Here is a 20,586-nt window from a genome sequence, read left to right as displayed (position 1 = left end):
TTGATGTTTTACCATCCTTGTGGGAGTCTTCTCTCATGTCCCCACATGGGGAGCTGGAGCTGACAGAGGGAGCTCATCAATGCTCTCCCTGGATTTGAACCTCTGACTTGTTGGTCTTCAGTCCTGCTGGCATAAGGGTTTGCTATCTTGACTATACTTTGATGTTGCTTGGCCATACACATCCAAGTTTTCATCTGTGAAAAGTAGCATTGGGGATGTTTTTCAGGTCTGATCCCCTTCCAGCACTCTTCCACCATTAGTCCCATTCTCAGCCTGTCTTATTTCTTTCCCTACCAGATGCTCTCTTGGCTGACCTGGAGACGACAACCTCCCATATCTCCAAACGGCCCGTTTTGCTTACCGATTCAGGGGGAGCCCTGAGCCAAGACAGGAACCCAGAATCCAAGCCAGCTCCCCCACCTTACAACCCTCAGCAGCAGGTAAGCATTGTGTTATTGTTGTTGATGGTGTTTCTGTTGAAGGAAAGCTCTTTGGGAGAACTGTTTTTTCTCAGAGAGTGCTTTTTCTCTATAGTAGGGACACTGGGCATGATATGCTAGAACAGTGATGAAAGGGATTGTGGGGAAGAAAGGAAAAGTTGATAGATATTGTCATTGGTTTGAGAAAGAAGAAACCAAACACAGCATTGCCCAAACACGAATCAAGGAACATAAAAGGCACTGCAGACTAATTCATCCAGAGAAGTCAGCCATAGTAGAGCACCTGATGAACCAACCTGGACACAGCATATTATTTGAGAACACAGAAATGTTTAACCACTCTAAAAACCACCATGTCAGACTACACAGAGAAGCCATTGAAATCTACAAGCATGTGGACAATTTCAACAGAAAGGAGGGAATCATGAAAATGAACAAACTTTGGCTACTAATATTTAAAAAACTATAAAATCTGGTCAGTAAATACAGAGGAACATGCAAACAATAGGGGAATTCCTGACATGAAACAATCAGGGCCAGTTAACACCTTCCAACTAAGGATTCCCCAAGCAGGAACCAGCCAGTCTTTGAAGCTGCAAGGCCATTTAATTGCTAATCAAGGTGCCAATTGCAACATACACACATGCCTCAAACAGACAGGTTCTTTCTCCCACCCTGGACATTCCACAGATATATAAATCCCACTTTCCTAGCTTTTACCAGACCTCTCAACCTCTGAGGTTGCCTGCCATAGATGGGGGTGAAACATCAGGAGAGAATGCTTCTGGAACATGGCCATATAGCCCGGAAAACTCACAGCAACCCAAGAAACTTGTTGTGTCTTTGGAAGCAGAAAGCCTCTGTCCATAAAATGATTGAAAAACCGGCAGTGATTGATGCGTTACACGTTTCTTAGTGTGAAGATTAAATGACCAAAACTTACGTCTTCATTTCTGCAAGTTTGTCATCTGTTGAAGAAACTCAAGGGCTCTGTGGAAGGAAGCAGTAAACTTGGCAATACAATCCAGATTATTTGCTTTGAACTGAATTATATGGCAGTGTAGAAGGGGTCTAAGTGAGAGATTAAAGAAATTATCTTTCATATCAGAGACTCTTATACCAGGAATTCTCACATGATCTTGAGGACACGTAAAAGTTATCTATATAAGGATAGGGAAAAAATCTTCTCTCTTTGAAGTTATCTACAAATAAACATGCAAATCTTGATTCTATGTATACGATCTGTGTATTCTTTCCAAACTCATTTCTCATGCACAGTGAATCAAGCAGTATTAAGCTATCCTGTCTTGTCTCATGTGTCTGCCTTGAAATGAGCTGTTTCTATCTTTCTTTTTTCAAACATGCTCCATGTACATTTATTAAACGTTTGTTGTGCATTAACTAAAACAATCAATTCTAAACCAATAAAAGCAACTTCAGGCCATAGATATGTTAGGGATGTTAATTGATTTCCTGCCAAGACATGCTTTATGGAGACATATGTAGTAATTAGAATTACTTGGGTTTGTAGAGATTCTGCTGTACTAGATTGCTCACAGTTTGCAGAAGCGTACAAGAAGCTGGACTCTCAGTGAACATTGAGAAAACTAAAGTGCTCTTCCATCAATCACCAACCAATCTCTCTGCAATGCCAGAAATACATCTTAATGGTATAACATTAGAAAATGTTGACCATTTCCACTACCTTGGCAGCCACCTCTCCACAAAAGTCAACATTGACACTGAAATACAACATCGCCTGGGCTCTGCGAGTGCAGCATTCTTCTGAATGAAGCAGAGAGTGTTTGAGGATCAGGACATCCGTAGGAAAACCAAAGTGCGCTTTTTTTGTTTAATAATTTTTATTAAGTTTTTCAAAATTTACATAAAAAAGAAGGGAGGGGAAGGAATTCGGAATGAGGGGTTGGGAAGATATAAAGCTATTGTGCTCCCAACCCTGTGGGACATCTCCGAAATGTGGACTGTCTGCAGATGTCACAGGCAACTCCTGGAACGATTCCATCAGTATGGCCGAAAAATCCTTCAGATCTCTTGGGAAGACAGGTGGACAAATGTCAGCATGCTGGAAGAAGCAAAGACCACCAGCACTGAAGTGATGCTCCTAAGCCATCAACTCCACTGGACTGGCCACATTGTTCAAATGTCCGATCCTTGTCTCCCAACTTAAGAACAGAAAACGTAACGTTGTTGGATAGGAAAAAAGGTTTAAAGATGGGCTTAAAGCCAACCTTAAAAACTGTGGGATAGACACTGAGAACTGGGAAGTCCTGGTCCTTGAGTGCTCTAACTGGAGGTCAGCTGTGACCAGCAATGCTGCAGAATTCAAAGAGGTACGAATGGAGGGCAAAAGGGAGAAATGTGCCAGGAAGAAGGCGTGTCAAGCCAACCCTGACCAGGACCGCCTTCTACCTCGAAACCAAAGTCCTCTCTGCGGGAGAACATGCGGATCAAGAATAGGGCTCCAAAGTCACCTACGGACCCACCACCAAGACACTACACTTGGAGAACCATCATCCTCAGGCTACAAGGGATCACCTAAGTAAGTAAGTAAGTAAGTGAGTGAGTTAGTAAGTTAGTAAAGTGTGTTACTCAAGCCAGAAATGGTCCAGCTACTATCTGTTTCTCCAGCACTTAGATATCAACTCATCTCCTTAATAATGGCTCCTAATTCTTTTGTTTCAGACTGGAACCACTGGCATGTCTGTTGAGCCTCTTCCAGCATCTACCCTGCAGGGTGGGAGTGACAAGGAACACCTGTACAGGTAAAGTAGAAACATTTCTATTTGTGTGAGGAAGGGTTCTTTGTGAGCAGGGGTATTGGTATGTATAATATGAGGCCATGCTCTTAGCAAGATTTCTGAATACATCATGAAATTTTCCTTCACTCCCAAATTTATAGGATGACAATAACTTAAAATGCCAGTTGAGCATTTAGAAATGCAGTTTTGACACACAAAGAAAAAAGGAGAGCAAGAGCCACGAAGGAAAGACAGAACAGAGTGTTTTTGGTGTGCAAAGTTTTCAATGTTTTGTCCTCTGCAATGTTAAAAAATTGGGGACGGAGGAAAATTTAATTTGAAAATACATAACTTTTATTTTGCGGGCAATGCACTCATCTCTCCCTCTACAGCGATGCCCTCACATATTTGGGAACATTCATAGTTGATTCTCATTCTTGTTGCTGTGTGTCTTCAAAGAAATTCTGACTTGCAGACAGGCCCGTAGCCAGGATTTCATTTCGGGGGGGGGGGGGGGGGGGCTAAAAAATTTTCAGGGGGGGGTTTCGGGGGGGGGCTGAGTTTCGGGGGGGGGGGCTGAGTCTGAGTGAAAGAGGGTCTAGCCTAGCAAACCTTTTGTATCATTACCCCATTACATCCATACATATGGGATATATTGAGAATGGTGATCAAATCATGATATTAATAAACATAACAGTTTAAATAATGCACCAGTAAGGCCTTTTCGCGAACCACCATGAGAATTTCAGGGGGAGGGGCTGAAGCCCCCCGAGGCCCCCCCCCCCCCCCCCCCCGGCTACATGCCTGCTTGCAGAGATCCGGCCTAAGGGAAACCTCTTACGGAGTTTTCTTGGCAAGATTTGTTCAAAGGGGGTTTGCCCTTGCCTTACTTTGAGGCTGAGAGAGTGTGATTTGCCCAAGGTCACCCAGTGGGTTTCCAGGGATCATACCCTGATCTCCAGAGCCCTCAAAGCACTGCACCATGTTGGCTCTCTGCTTTTCATTTAGCATTTGGAGCTGCGATAGTGCAATGGGTTAAACCCTTTTGCCGGCTGAACTGCTGACCTGAAGGTGGATGGTTCGAATCCATGAGATGGGGTGAGCTCCCATCTGTCAGCCCAAGCTCCCATGCAGGGACATGAGAAAAGCCTCCCACAGGATGGTAACACATCCGGGCATCCCCTGGGTAACGTCTCTGCAGATGCCTGATTCCCTTACACCAGAAATGACTTGCAGTTTCTCAAGTCACTTGTGATACTATTTTTTTAAAAAAATAGTATTTGGAAAAATGAAGCCACTAAATGCAAGGGAGATGTAGAGCGTTAAACATGACATGGGACAGAAGATGTGTAATGTGAGTGAACCACATTATATCGGGGGAGAATTGGGGAAGGCAAACCCAGCAACAGTGCCCTATAGACAGGTAGATACTTAGGCAGGTTTGGCCCATCTTTTGGGCAGTATAAAATAAATATTGCAGACCCTGAGGAAATGTGAATGGAAGACAGAGCAGTGCATCCTATGTAGTCTAGTCCACATTCTCCCATGTCAGCCTAGGGCTGTCAAGTGAGGTGTAAGATACTGTTGAGTTGCCAGTGTGGTGCCATGATTCAACTGCAAGATGCATTTATGTATCTGGAATAAGAATGGCATATTGATAACTGGAGACAACTCCTGTGCAGCACTTATTGCTTTGTCACACAACCAGGTAACATGCAAGATTGGCTGAAATTTTCTCTTTTACATAGCCATTAATGGCATAGAAGCCTTCTCTAATTTTCACTTTAGCAATAGAGCCCCCGGTGGCGCAAAGGGTTAAATCCTTGAGCCAGCAAGACTGCTGACCAATAGGTAAATGGTTCAGATATGGGATGAGCGGGTTGAGCTCCCTCTATCAGCTCCAGCTCCCCATGTGGAGAAATGAGAGAAGCCTCCCACAAGGATTGTAAAAGATCAAACATCTGGGCGTCCCCTGGACAACGTCTTTGCAGATAGCCAATTCTCTCACCCCAAAAACAATTTGCAGTTTCTCAAGTCGCTCCTGGCATCAAAACAAAACCCTTTGGCAATATTATGTCCTTTCTGGAGGAACAGGGACATCACAAATTAACAATATTTCCATGGAAGGGAGATATTTGAAATAGCTGCTCTTTTTATTTATTTATTTTGAACTTTTGTATCCCATTCTTCTCTAGTTCCGTGGAGGGACTCAGAATGGCTAAGAGCAAAAATTCAATGCTATACAATACAATAAATAACATCATAAAAACAACATACATATTAAATAAGTTCTAAAATGCATATAAAAACAGTTCAACAAGTTAAAAACATCATCCAATTCATCATCAAACTCAAACCAATTGTTGTTGTCCATTACCACTTAAATTGCACCGGAACATCCATCAATGTGCGAATGCCTGATTCCACAGCCAGGATTTCAGCTGCTTCCTGAAGGACAGGAGGGAGGGGGCAGACCTCACCAGGGAGAGAGTTCCATAGCCAGGGGGCCACCACAGAGAAGGCCCTGTCTCTCGTCCCCACCAAACGCAACTCTGAAGATGGTGTGATTGAGAGCAGGGCCTCTCCAGAAATCTTAACATCCTTGATGGTTTATAGGACGAGATGCGTTCGGACAGGTAAACCGGGCCGGAACCGTGTAGGGTTTTGTAGGTTAAAACCAGCACTTTGACTTGATTGGCAGCCAGTGGAGCCGGTGTAACAAGGGAGTTTTTCCCAGTCATGTAGCTCTTTGAGAAGAGAAATCATAGTGGCTGAAATTGCCTTCTCCTCGTGGGCAAATATTGAAAACACATACACCCTGAACTAGGCATGACCTGGAGGGAGCCATGCGCTTAATCTTGTGTTTCAGTGGGACATCAGTGTCGGAAGGATGAAAAGAGGGAGAAGGGACAGGAAAGATGATTACAAAGGCGTTTGGCCACTCTGGGAGCTCTGCCCAATTCCACTGGCCTCGTTCCAAAATTTCCATTAAGCCGAGGGATCCTATAAATAGCTACCACCCCTCTGCTCCCCCCCCCCCCTGCTGCCCCTTTTCTCATTCTCTGTGGAGCTGTCTGGTGCCGCATCCATCTCCTTGGGGTGTGGCAAGAGTACTAATCTCTCCATCCTACTCCCACCCCATGCGCTTGGCTCAGCGTGGCTGGCTGCCCTACACATCTCTCCTATGACTTCATCTTCTTTCTCTCTCAATTGTCTTTCCCAGCACGGTCTGCAAGCCACGTTCACCCAAGCCTAAGGAAGGTGGGCCTCCACCCTTCTCCTCCTCCAGCGGTGTGCTCGGAGCTGGGCTTTGCGAATTGGATCGACTGCTGCAGGAACTCAATGCAACCCAGTTCAATATCACAGGTACAAGGATTGTGGAGGGGTGCTGGGGAAAGGAGAGTGTATTGTATTGTGCGGTATAAGTTATTTATGCCCTTCCCTTCTACTTCCACACTGGAACAAAAAGTATGGATTTTCTCAGAGAGATGTTGTTGTTGTTGTTGTTGTTGTGTGTCTTTAAGTCATTTCCAATTTATGATGACATCTCATAGGTTTTTGTGGGGCTAAGAGTGTGTGATTTGCCTGAGGTCACCCAGTTGAGTTCATGGCCAAGCAGAGATTTGAACCCTGATCTTCAGAGATTGAAGACTGAAAACTCTATGCCATGCTGGCTGCCAGAAAGAGCTCAACCTTGATAAGAGAAGGAATGATTCCTTCATGTACTCACCTGTATTTATAATGGTGTAGCAATGCCTGAAACAAAACCTCTATGTATGGGAGTAGTATATCAGTGTTTTGGGGTTTTTTTTGTCATGTCAGGAGTGACTTGAGAAACTGCAAGTCGCTTCTGGTGTGAGATAATTGGCCGTCTGCAGGGACGTTGCCCAGGTGACGCCAGGATGTTTTTGATGCTTTACATCCTTGTGGGAGGCTTCTCTCATGTCCCTGCATGGAGAGCCGAAGCTGACAGAGGGAGCTCATCCGCGCTCTCCCCGGATTCAAACCTGCGACCTGTCGGTCTTCAGTCTTGCCGGCACAAGGTTCACCAGGGGCTCCTTATATATCAGTGGTGGCATGTGAAATAGAAGACAGGGCCCTTGCGCTTTTAATAGTTGCGTAGTAGTGGGATTTAGTTTCTCATGCAATTCTAACTTGCATTGTGAAACTGTACTCGCTGAAATGTTGTCTTCCATACCATTTTCCACACTACAGAAGTCCTGTCATCTTTTTTCATGTGGCCACCCACAAATGTCACACTCAAGTGTCCCATGCTAGGAATGCAGAAGTGGTGGCTAGTTGCTGTCACCTTGTGGGGCGTTCTTCAGGAAAGGGATATATTTTAGTGTGATTCATCAGCAAAGCCCTTTTGTGTTCTTCAGCCTCTCTGGAAACTGCTTTCGCAGCATTTAATTCTGTTTTAATGTCAACTTTCTACACTCTTGAAATTATAATGTAATTATTTGAATTTGTAGCCTGCCTTGAGCTACAATATTGGGGAAGAGGTGGAACAATAGCAACAACCACTGCCACAGTAATACCTCTAGTGGTTTCTTTTCAGGCTCAGATTCTTGGGGACCATAAGCATTGTTTACGTTTGTTCAGCATTTTCAGAGTTTTGAATCAAATCGGGGCATCTTGTGGCCCTGCAGATGTTGTTGGGCTGCAGATCTCATCATTGTTCACTATTGGCCATGCTGGCAGAGGTTAATGGGAGTTGCAATCTCTGAAGCGCTGCAAAGAATCCACCCTTATTTAAACAATTCAGTGGCATGGCCTAGACCAGTGGTTCTCAACCTTCCTAATGCCATGACCCCTTAATACACTTCCTCATGTTGTGGTGACCACCAACCATAAAATTATTTTGGTTGCTACTTCACAACTGTAATTTTGCTCCTGTTATGAATTGTAATGCAAATATCTGATATGCAGGATGTGTTTTCATTCACTGGACCAAATTTGGCACACATATCTGATATGCCCAAATTTGAATACTGATGGAGTTGGGGAGGGGGATTGATTTTGTGATTTGGGAGTTGTAGTTGCTGGGATTTATAGTTAACCTACAATCAAAGAGCATTCCAAATTCTGCCAACGATGGAATTGAACCAAACTTGGCACACAAAATTCCCACAACCAACAGAAAATACTGGAAGGGGTTGGTGGGCATTGACTTTGAATTTTGGAGTTGCAGTTCACCTATATCCAGACAGCACTGTGGAATCAAACAATGATAGATCAGGACCAAACTTGGTACGAATACTGAATAGGCCCAAATGTGAACATTGGTGGAGTTTGGAGGCCCATCATTGTTTGAGTCCACAGTGCTCTCTGGATGTAGGTGAACTACAACTCCAAAACTCAAGGTCAATGCCCACCAAACCCTTACAGTTTTTTTCTATTGGTCATTGAAGTTCTGAGTGCTAAGTTTGGTTCAGTTCCATTGTTGGTGGAGTTCAGAATCCTCTTTGATTGTAGGTGAGCTATAAATCCCAGCAACTAAAACTCCCAAATGACAAAATCAATCCCCCCCCCCCCCCGCCAACTCCACTAGTATTCAAACTCAGGGGTATCGGGGGTATTTGTGTCAAATTTGGTTCAGTCAATGAAAATACACCAGATATTTACATTACAATTGATAACAGTAGCAAAATTACAGTTATGAAGTAGCAACGAAAATAATTTTGTGTTTCGGGGGGTCACCACAACATAAGGAACTGTATTAAGGGGTCATGGCATTAGGAAGGTTGAGAAATACTGCTTTATTTGGAAGCAGCAACCTTGTGTGCTCCCGTGGGTCTTTGCTACTTCCTGTAGTGGAGCATATTGTCACTGTGTTGTTTTACTGACCCTTTGTTTCTAAAATTAGACATTCTTCACTTAAGCCTGCTTAGAAGTTGTGTCCGGTGATTTGCATGGGGTTGCCAGTTCTCAGGCTGGAAAGGCTGTCTCTAGTCTTAAGAAATGTGAATGGGAAATTCGGTTGTACTCCCACATGTATTCTTCCACTGGCCCAGTCATAAGGAAGTGTGAGACAAGTGCTTTGGGCAGTGGGTGTGGGAGTCGGAAATGATAAACGCTTGGATTTATTCACCTCCTGAGCTTGCTCACTATTTCTCTCTATTGGAACAGAATGATGCATGTCACTTGTCCAGACTAGTTTACTGTTTTCAGTTTTGGTGGAAGATGTTGCATATTCCAGCTCTTCCAATTAGGCAGGGACAATCCCTGTGAGGACTGGCTTATATTTAGTCTCAAGAATGCAAGGATGAGAGGACACATGACAGTCATGTTTAAATACTTGAAAGATATCATATTGAAGAGGGAGCAAACTTGTTTTCTGCTGCTCCAGAGACTAGGACATGGAGGAAGACGTTCAAATTGCAAATAATAATAATAATAATATTCCACCTAAACATTAGGAAGAACTTTCTGACAGTGAGAGCTGTTCGACAGTGGAATGCTCTGCCATCTTGGAATCTGGGTTGCTGTGAGTTTTTCAGGCTGTATGGCCATGTTCCAGAAGCATTCTCTCCTGACGTTTTGCCTGCATTTATGGCAGGCATCCTCAGAGGTTGTGAAGTTTGTTGGAAACTAGACAAGTGATGTTTATATATCTGTGGAATAAACAAAATCTGGCTACCAGTATTTAAAAAAACTCTAAAATCATAACTGTAAATAAAGAACAACACTAAAAAAAAACAGGGGAATTCCAGATAAAAAACAATCAGGGCCAACTAATCACCTCCCAACAAAGGATTACCTAAGGCAGTAAGAAGCCAGACCTTGAAAACTGCGAGACCTTTAAATGCTAATCAAGGTGGCCAATTGCTACATTCACACCTACCTCAAACAGACAACAGTCCTTTCTCCCACCCTGGACATTCCACAGATATATAAACACAAATTTCCTAGTTTCCCAAAGACCTCACAATCTCTGAGGATGCCTGCCATAAATGCAGGTGAAATGTCAGGAGAGAATGCTTCTGGAACATGGCCATACAGCCTGGAAAACACAGAACAACCTGGTGATTCTGGCCATGAAAGCCTTCAACAATACATCTTGGAATCTGTAGAACTCTTCTTATTTGGATGTTCTTCTTTGGCTGGATGGCCATCTGTTGGGAGTGTTTTGATTGTGTTTTCTTGCATGGCAGAATTGGATAGGACTGGATGATCCTCGAGATCTCTTCTATGATCCAGTTCTATGATTTTAAATAGAAATTCCAGGTGAAATTGGGTAATTCTGACTTATAATGTCTCTATCCATTCTAGATATGCTTTTTTGGCACACAGTGATACAGAATCATAGAATCATAGACCTCTTGGGCCATCCAGTCCAAGCCCCTGCCAAGAAGCAGAAAAATCACATTCAAAGCACTCCCGACAAATGGCCACCCAGCCTCTGCTTAAAAGCCTCCACTACACTCCGGGGCAGAGAGTTCCACTGCTGAACATCTCTCACAGTCAGGAAGTTCTTCCTGATGTTCAGATGGAATCTCCTGTATTGTAGTTTGAAGCTATTGTTTTGCGTCCTAGTCTCCAGGGCAGCAGAAAACAAGCTTGCTCCCTCCTCCCTGTGACTTCCTCTCACATCTTCTGCACATGCTCAGAAGCACCCCTACTATTTTACTATTGGTCCACATGTAGCACTTTTGAGCTTCTTGGTAATGAAAGTTTCTCTGGCAGTAAAATAATGCTTTCCAGTGCCTTTTTTGCCCTTTGAATCACAACACTGCTGTCCTCTAATGGCAAGAATATGGAACGACAGGGTCTAACAGATATCTCTCTTTCTCCTTCACTTTCCCCCCCTATAGATGAAATAATGTCTCAGTTCCCATCCAGCAAAAACCCAAGTGGGGAGAAGGGCAAAGACAGGCCAGAAGATTCTATCGATTCTCTATCTCGGTAAGTATATGGTCGCTAGGATAGTGAAGGAGGCTCATTACAAGCCAAGGCATTTGCTCCAGGGGCAAACTGCACTTGGAACCTAGACAAGTGGCATCATTGGGGATCACACCAAGTGACACCATCAAAAGTCATATTTTGTTGGATTTTGTATTTTTTTCCTTTTCTCTTCATCTCTCTATCTATTTTTTCTAATGTAATACTTCCGATTTTATCATTGTATCTTCGAAAATTTAATAAAAACTATTTATTGAAAAAAAAAGTCATGACACAAAAATGACTGTCTTTAAGTTTTGTGTCTTTTTAATATAAAATATCCCTATAATTAGGTATAACCACAAAAATATTTTTCATCAGCCCAGCTTTCGTGTATATTGTCAACATATTCCAAGGCTAAAATTCCAAGCTGCCTGGAATCTATCTCTTGGTTGCTGATTACAAAAGCAGGACTCAGACTCAAAACATTATATCTCATAAACCTAGACTGGACAAACTGCCCCTTCAATTAATATATCTATATCTATATAAACAAAAATGTAATGTTAGTTTGTGGGATTAACATAACTCCAAAACCACTGGACAAATTGACACCAAATTTGGACACAAGACACTTATCAGGCCAACGAGTGACCATGACTCATAAAAATACAGAAAAACACAGCAGAAGAGACTTAAAAAGCCAACCACCCCCTAAAATACATTACAATGCATGCGTAAACCCACATATATATACACAAACACACACATATACACACACAAAACAAATATACAAAGACTGGGCCACAGCAACACATGGCTGGGGACAGCTAGTATATATATAAAATAGCTCTCTCTCTCACTCTCTCTTGCTCTCTCTCTCTCTCTCTATATATATATAATAGCTAAGAATCAGATTGCTATTGGGTGAACCATGTCAGCTTGTTTCTTTATCTCCAAGCACCTCTGATGGTGTCACCTTATTCCCAGGTCAGTGGCTCCTCCATCTGCAAAGCCGTCTGCCACATCTGCCACCTTGGAGCTGGACAAGCTCATGGCCTCTCTGTCAGATTTCCGGGTCCAGAGCAATGTAAGTATTAGTTTTGAGTTGCTGTGGGGGATATGTTTCTGAACTTAGAGTGGAAACAGGAAACAATGGATAACAGTGGACTCTACTGAAATGAATGACTTCCATTAAAAATCAACATGGAGTCTCATTGGAGAACCTATAAGTTTCCTGGAGAAGTATCTTCTCTAGGAATTTGTTTGTTCCTCCATAGTAACATCTGGTGAATGCTAGTATTTTAGCACAGTGGGTTAAACCGCCAGCTGCAGAAAATCTTGCCAATTGAAAGGTTGACAGTTAAAAACCGGGTTGGGGTGAGCTCCCAACTGTCAGCCCAGATTCTACTCACCTAGCAATTCAAAAACAGTTACGTGAGTAGATAAATAGGTACCACTTTGGTGGGGAGGTAATAAAAGGCACCCATGCAGACATGCTGGTGATTCGATGAGGAGAACATCTAAAGACAACAAAGCTCCTCAGCATGGAAGATGGAGCGACAACACCCCTCATGGCTGGAGTTGAGCACAGCCCCCAGATGCCAGAGATGGAAAAAGATGGGAAGCCTTTACCTCTGTTTATGTACTGTCTGTCTTTGTTAATTGTGTTACGGCATCGAATGTTTCCTGTATATGTGTACTGCAATCTGCCCTGTATATGTGTACTGTAATCCAGAATATAAATAAATTATGTTGTTGTTGTTGTTGTATATACTCGAGTATAAGCCTAGCTTTTCAGCCCTTTTTTAGGCTGAAAAAGTCCCGCTCGACTTATATTCGATTCAAGGTTATTTATTATTTTACCCTGTTAGAAATACATAATAAATGTATTGTTGTTGTTGTTGTTGTTGTTGTTGTTGTTACATTGATCATTCTACTTTATTATTGTTTTAATTATATTTATTATTTTACTCTATTATTACTGTTATTATTACATTTCCATTATTTTACTCTATTATTAATAGTAGTATTATTACATTTATTATTTTGCTCTATTTTTATTGGAAGGATATGCAAGCAAATTTACATTGAAGAAGGTTAGAATAATGGTTTAATTAGAGTTCCACAGTCAAATCTTAAATTATAGTTTTATGTAAATATTCAAAACATTTAACCTACTGATGCCTCAATTAATGTAATGGTATTGTATCTATTTTTATTTTGAAATTTACCATTAGCTGCTGCATTTCCTACCCTTGGCTTATACTTGAGTCAATACGTTTTCCCAGTTTTTTGTGCTAAAATTTGGTGCCTCGGCTTATATTTGGGTTGGCTTATACTCGAGTATATACGGTACTTTGTTCCATAGATTTAGAACATTTGTTCCCAAATGGGAAAAAAAAAAATAGCAGTTGAGTTTCCAGTGTCCGATGTGCATTTTCTTCTTTGCTCTATTGTTGTTTATCCTTAGGATAAAGATGGCTCCATTTTAAAGAAAATTTTGAGTTGGTTACACCACTCCTGTTGTAATATTGTCAAAATAAAAAGCCTGGAAAATGACATTGATCTCCTTCAGAACGATCCTGGATTCCCGGAATCCTTCAGCCAACATGGCAGAGTAGTGGTCCGGAAAAAAGGAACCATTCCAGGCTCTACTCTTAACCATTTCTGATGTGTGGTCCTTTATGTTTTAGCTCCCAGGAGCTTCCTCCACCATCACAGCTGTATCACCACCTCCTGCTCCTGCCCGCGTGTCCTCGGCACAGCTACCGGTGGTCTCGTCCATTTCCCCCAGCTCTCCTGCTGCACCACCACAGATGTCTCCGGCTCAACCAAGTGGGAACCTGGACAGCATGCTTGTGATGCTGGAGTCGGATCTCAGCCGCCAAGGGATTTCCACCACAGCCAAAGGGCTGTGTGCTTCCTGTCAGAAACCCATTGCAGGGCAGGTGAGCACTTCTGATGTGGAGGACAAACCCTCCAACTATTCTGATCTGTCAGAAACATTTCCATTTCTATCTCTTCCATCCCACTTTTTCACCTGCTTTCAAAATGACGCAGTTTCTCACTCATCCTCCCACTTTTCCCTGTTGTCTGTAGCTTATTTTAATGACTGAAAGGTGAGGTCAAAAGTGCAAAAGTAGTTTGTTCTCAGTGAAAAGGAGAGGAAAAAGTGGAAGCTTGCCCTTCCCAGTTGGCTCAGGCAAAAACAAATGTCTGCAGCTGCTCATAGTTTGTGCAGACTTCCTTATTAATGATCTCACAGGGGGAATGTCGAGGTTGCTGTCCATTTTAGGGTGATGTCAAGTCCACTTGGCATTCTGTTTACTTATTGGAATGTTCCTCCTTCTCCTCTTGTTGTCTTTTTCTCTTCTTTCTCTCTCTCCCCCCCCCCCCCCCCCACATATTTTAGTCTTATTTTTGCACTGCAGAGCCAAGGTTGGTGCTTGGCCTAATATTGCCAGCCAGTGTTTTAGTTGGTCATTCATTCATTCATTCATTTACTTGTTTTTGTTTTGTGCCCCGAAGGCATTTCTGACTTATGGCAGAGGTTGAGGTTGAGTAGTCATGACTTGTCTAAGATCACCTAATAAGTTTTCATGGTTGAGCAGGTACTCCAGAGTCTCCAGAGTCATAGTCCAAACTCCATGCTATGATTCCATGAAGTGGTCTTCATAGAATCATAGAGTTGGAAGAGATCTCATGGGCCATCCAGTGCAACCCCCTACCAAGAAGCAGGAAAATCACATTCAGGAGTGCTTTGAATGCGATGGCCCATGAGGTCTCTTTCAACTCAAGGATTCTTTGTTTCTATGAACATCACTTTGATATAGCATGGACTTTGGACCATGGCTCTGGAGACCAGGGTTCAAGTCCCAGCTCAACCATGAAAATTTATTGGGTGATCTTAGACAAGTCACGGCCACTCAACCTCAGAAAACTCTGTTCCAGAAATATGCCATAAGTCAGAAATTACAATGAAGTCTACAGCATGTCTTGGGCATAGCTACCATATCTCAACCTAAGTCTACCTCATTGGATATGCATGAGGTAAAAATGGGCACAGGAAGGATTGTGACCCAGAGAAACTTGGGATAAAGAGAGAAAGAATCTCCCAGGGGACCTTAGTAAGAAAGTTGAGGTGGTTAGTAAATTGGATTGTCGTTGTCAATAGTATGTGGAATCCAACATGTTATTATTTCCCTGCTTAACCTGATCTCTCTGTTCCGACATCTCTCCTTGTCCAGGTGGTAACAGCCCTGGGCAGCACTTGGCACCCAGAACATTTTGTCTGCAGCCACTGCCAGAAGGAGATGGGAGGCAGCAATTTCTTTGAGAAAGATGGTGCTCCTTACTGTGAGAGGGATTACTTCCAGCTCTTCTCCCCCCGCTGTGGCCTTTGCAATGAACCCATCCTCGATGTGAGTGGTCCTCATCTGAGCCTTGTAACTCAGTGCAGCTTTGAGCAAGTTTAATATTTAAACTAACTTTGTGAATCAGGAGTTTACTGTAGAATATCTTCATTTATTTCAACCTTTTTCTTCTTTCCATGAAATATATTGCACTAAGGTACTTGGGGTGGATGGGTAGAGGGAGAAGATGGTCTGCTGTTCTAGTCAATATCTATACACATAATAAAAATGAAGATATGTATGTATGTATGTATGTATGTATGTATGTGGCTAGGGTGTCCACTTACACAGACAAGTTCCTGCCTCCACAAACAGCTATGATCCCCATCTATGAGAAGCTACTAAAGGCCCTCCCTCCACTAACAATGCAGGTTATAATGAGCACCGTACAACCCCTGCCAGTGTACTCCACAAACACCATACTGCCCACCACCCAAGTGAATGCTTTCATATGGGGACCATTTCATCTTAGATTTTATGTGTTTCCTCCACCACAAACATCCTAGTGTTTCCTACTCTCTCAATTGGTGTGGAATTTGCATGACCATTCCCACTGCCTCTCCCTTAACCCTTTCCTATTCTTTTCTATGGCACACAGCAGACAGAAGAATTGATCAGCAACTTAACATACTGGAGGGGTTTGGGGAGAATTCACCATGATTTTAGGTACTGGGATGTATAGTTCACCTGCAATCAATGAGCACTGTGAACTTCACCAAAGAGGGAATTGGACCAAACTTGGCACACAGAACCCCCATGACTAGCAAAAAAATACTGGTGGTCTTTGGGGAAAATTCATTTTGATTTAGGGGAGTTGTAGTTCACCAACATCTAGAGAGCACTGTGAACACAAACACTGATGGATCTGAACCAAACTTGGCACACATACCTGATATGTTGACATTTGATTACTGGAGGAGTTGAGGAACTGAACTTCATTTCAGGGAGTTGTAGTTCATCCACAACCAGAGAAACTGTTACCTCCACCGATGATGGACCTGTACCCAACTTGGCACACAAAACCCCCATGACTAACTCAACCTACTAGAGAGGTTTGAGGGAGTTGTAATTTACCCTGCATCCAGAGGTCACACTGAACCCCACCACTGATGGCATCTAGAGCAAACTTACCCAACAGAACAAACTTTAAATACTGATGGAGATTCTTGGGGTTAACCTGGCATGATGTGAGTTGTAGTTCACCCACAACCTTATGCATTTTGTAGAATTAAAATTTGACTTTTTAAAATAACCCGGGCAATGCTGGGTACCCAAGCTAGTAAAGTATGAGAAATAGTAAAGAAACTATGTTTGTAAGTTTTACATCTCTGCATCCAGTCCTAGAAGGGCAGCCACAAACCTCAGAATGTAGTGCCAAGTAGTAATAGACAAAATTCCTCTATAAATAGCTGGCATAAGAAACAAGAATAGGCAAAAGAGGACAAGCCTGGGACACGCATGACTGTAGCATCCTGTTTGGTGCATTGTCAGCAAGTTGCTGGTTCCTCACAGACACTGTGTTTTCCCCTCTCTTTCCCCAAACATCTGTCCAATTCATTCAGAAAATGGTGACTGCACTGGACAAGAACTGGCACCCCGAGCATTTCTGCTGCGTCAAATGTGGGCGGCCCTTTGGGGAGGAAGGTAAGTGCAAAGGTCTTAGCCATTTTCACCTGAAACTCAAAACAAGAAAGGAAAACAAGCAACATGAGCTTTTGTATGAATGCACACAAGGCTTTCTTGGGATGTTACAGGGATGGCCAATGTTAGTGGATCCAAAAGTCAGATTAGAATCCCCCTCACCACTGCCAAAATTCAACAATATGGCAACAACCAGTACCAAAAATTTTATTTCTTGCACATATTTTTTTCTGAAATAAGGTGCTCCAATAGTAAGTGTCTTGTTTTAGAGAATTACGCTCCCGCAAGTACCCAAGAAGTAAGATTTGCTTTGTCTTCATACTTGCTTTTATGCTTGTTTTAGGGACTAGTAAATTTATGGCTGTAAGCGTGGCCATTCGGCTTTTTTTTTTCATGTCAGGAGCAACTTGAGAAACTGCGACATCAGCTCTAGATTATTAAATATGGTTTTCTGTGGGCGAGCAGATGGCGACTACTGGATGCATATGTTCTGCATCAGAAACTAGAGCTGATGTGGTCTATCCAGTGCAGTTTTCTGAATCAGCACCCCGAATCAGCACCCCAAATAACCAAACTGAATCTAAAGTTGACCAAAAACCAATTTGTAACTGTTTTGGGACCAATCTTGGAAAGTGGTCCCCATTCAAAGTGGTCCCTAGTAAAAAAAAAAAGGTTGGGAACCATTGCATTAGAAGGTGAAGAAAATACAGGCTGCATATGGCCCCAAGGGCACTTCCCAGCCCCATAATTTATAGGGGTGATTATTTTTCTTTAAAAATGCCCCCCCCCCCACTTGTGGTATTTTTGCTTCCTATTCAACTATCCAAATCTTTCAAATTCCGGTAAGAAATTGGTCAAAATTGAAACAAGCAATGACATGTCAGGTGCAAGATTCAGCTCCACTAATATATGTGTGTGGTAGTGTTGGGGAACTGCCCTATTATTTTAAGGCCATGAGAACCTCATTCTGCCCCAAAAGGGCAATTATGTTTTAGTGGGGAAAGTCTCATTGGCTCAAGGCTCATGGCTCATAAATTAAGCCTTTCTCCTTAAGGTTCATTTCTCCAAGGAGGGGAGGCAAGGTTGGGGGGCACGGAAGATCCAGCCATATCTTACAAGAAACCGCCAAACTCCATTCCTTTTGTTCACTATCTTTTTACTTCGATGTGGCAGGCTTTCATGAGAAGGATGGGAAGCAGTATTGCCGCCAAGACTTCTATGAACTCTTCTCCACCCGCTGCCAGGGATGCAACCAGGCCATACTGGAGAACTACATCTCGGCTCTGAACGCCCTGTGGCATCCAGAGTGCTTTGTCTGCAGGGTAAGCATATGCATTCCCAGGACTGATGGCAAGATTCACTCCCTGATACAATTTCCAGCCTAATGAATGTAACTTCGGGTCACTTCCTAAGTGTGTGCCTGCCTTCAGGTTGCCAGTTGACTTAGGATGACACAATGAATGCCATAGTGTTTTCTTAGGTAAGGAATATGCAGAGGTGGTTTGCATTGCCTTCCCCTGAAACAGACCCTGCAGCACTGGTCATTGGCAGTCCCCTTCCCAGTATTAGCTAGGTCTGACTCTGCTTAGCTTCCAAGATCAGACAATATCTCATGCCTTCAGGATAATAATAATAATAATAATAATAATAATAATAATAATAACTTTATTTATATTCCACTCTTTTCTGTGCCTTGTAGTCCAAAAGTAACTTTGAAACTCTGGATCTAATCAAGCATAACTCATCTTACATTAATTAGGAGATGAACTGCATGTGAAGATGGAAAAATTATTCCTGTCTGTTTCCATTGATGATCTTTGATAATATATTTTTCAGTGAGGGTTGTAGGGGTGAGGAGGTGGGGTGGGCAGAGTCAAAATGATGCAGTAAAGCTCGAGGACTTATGGTTTATTTGCAAATTAAAGATTAACAAGTCGCCAGGCTGAGTTGGCATCAGCTGATGAATTCTTAAAGATGTTGCTGATCCACTAACAAAACTATGCAACTTATCCGAAACCAGCGTTCTTACCAGAGGATTGGAAAGCATCCAAAACTGCATTGGTTTTGGTAAAGAGCAATCTGTGTTGTGGGAGGCAGAGGAAGCTATAAACTACAAGCCAGTTTGTTTATAGCAGTCCCAACCTGCAGCCCTTGTCAATATGTTGCACTAGAAATCCCCACCACCACCACCTCCAAAGATAATGGGGTTCCCTTAGATTGGGGAAGTAACTTAATACAAGTAATGTGTTATTTCCAAACTTTTCTTCAAATCACCAAAGCCTAAGGAACTACCAGCTAGAATAGGCTACTGGCTAGAATATAAAAATACTATATACAATTAAACCTCAAATTCTCAAGATTTTTCAAACCTCATTTTCTGTTATACATCCTGCATTGTAGTCATACTTGCCCTAACTGCATACACGTGTTTATTTCTCATATTGGTAAGTAAATACACAATGTTGTTGTGAGTTTTCCGGGCTGTATGGCCAGTTTCAGAAGCATTCTCTCCTGATGTTTCGCCTGCATCTATGGAAGGCATCCTCAGAGGTTGTGAGGTCTGTTGGAAACTAGGAAAATGGGATTATATATCTGTGGAATAATGTCCAGGGTGGGAGAAAGAACTCTTGTCTGCTTGAGGCAAGTGTGAATGTTGCAATGGCCCCCTTGATTAGCTTTTAGCAGTTTCAAGGTCTGGCTTCTTACTGCCTGGAGGAATCCTTTGTTGGGAGGTGATTAGCTGGCCCTGATTGTTTCTTGTCTGAAATTCCCCTGTTTTTGAGGGGAATCATAACAGTAAATAAAGAACTATACTCAAAAACAGAGGTTTTTTTAATACTGGCAGTAAGAAGCCAGACCTTGAAACTGCTAGGCCATTAAATGCCAATCAAGGTGGCCAAATTCAACATTCACCCCTATCTCAAACAGACAAGAGTTGTTTTTTCCCACCCTGGACATTCCACAAATATATAAACCGCATTTTCCTAGTTTTCAACAGAAGTCACAACCTCTGAGGATGCCTGCCATAGATGCAGGTGAAACGTAAGGAGAGAATGCTTGTAGAACATGCCCATACAGCTCGGAAAACTTACAGCAACCCAAGAAACTTGTTGTGTCTTTGGAAGCGGAAAGCCTCTGTCCAACAAATGATTGAAAAACAGGCAGTGATTGATGCGTTACACGTTTCTTAGTGTGAAGATTAAATGACCAAATCTTACGTCTTCATTTCTGCCATACAGGTTGGAAAACTCACAACCCATTCTGTTAATGAAAGCCTTTGACAATACATTAAATGCATAATTCTAAAATTATAATAAATTATATCAATTAAATATGTGCTTTGATGACTGAAAAAAAAATGGAAAAAAATTTCAAAGAAAGGATCAGATGGCGAAGGTCCTGATGATGTGTTGCAAAAATTTGACTGCCAGTTTTCGGGATGCAAAC

At 42.5% G+C, this 20,586-nt stretch overlaps 1 protein-coding gene across 1 annotated transcript in view; it reads left to right on the top strand.

Moving 5' to 3' along the window:
• TGFB1I1 (transforming growth factor beta 1 induced transcript 1) overlaps positions 1 to 20,586 on the top strand; it is a 41,793-nt gene that overhangs the window by 18,584 nt on the left and 2,623 nt on the right. The window contains 9 exon segments of the mRNA XM_060780199.2: positions 298 to 440; positions 3,144 to 3,223; positions 6,423 to 6,565; positions 11,017 to 11,107; positions 12,074 to 12,173; positions 13,780 to 14,034; positions 15,334 to 15,507; positions 17,061 to 17,142; positions 18,313 to 18,461. Of these exon segments, the coding sequence (XP_060636182.2) occupies positions 298 to 440; positions 3,144 to 3,223; positions 6,423 to 6,565; positions 11,017 to 11,107; positions 12,074 to 12,173; positions 13,780 to 14,034; positions 15,334 to 15,507; positions 17,061 to 17,142; positions 18,313 to 18,461 (1,217 nt within the window).

This window comes from Anolis sagrei, chromosome 6, assembly GCF_037176765.1.
Source record: "Anolis sagrei isolate rAnoSag1 chromosome 6, rAnoSag1.mat, whole genome shotgun sequence".
Lineage (NCBI taxonomy): Eukaryota > Metazoa > Chordata > Lepidosauria > Squamata > Dactyloidae > Anolis > Anolis sagrei.
Note: the sequence above shows the minus strand (reverse complement) of the source record. Positions and strands in the feature narration are given on the sequence as shown.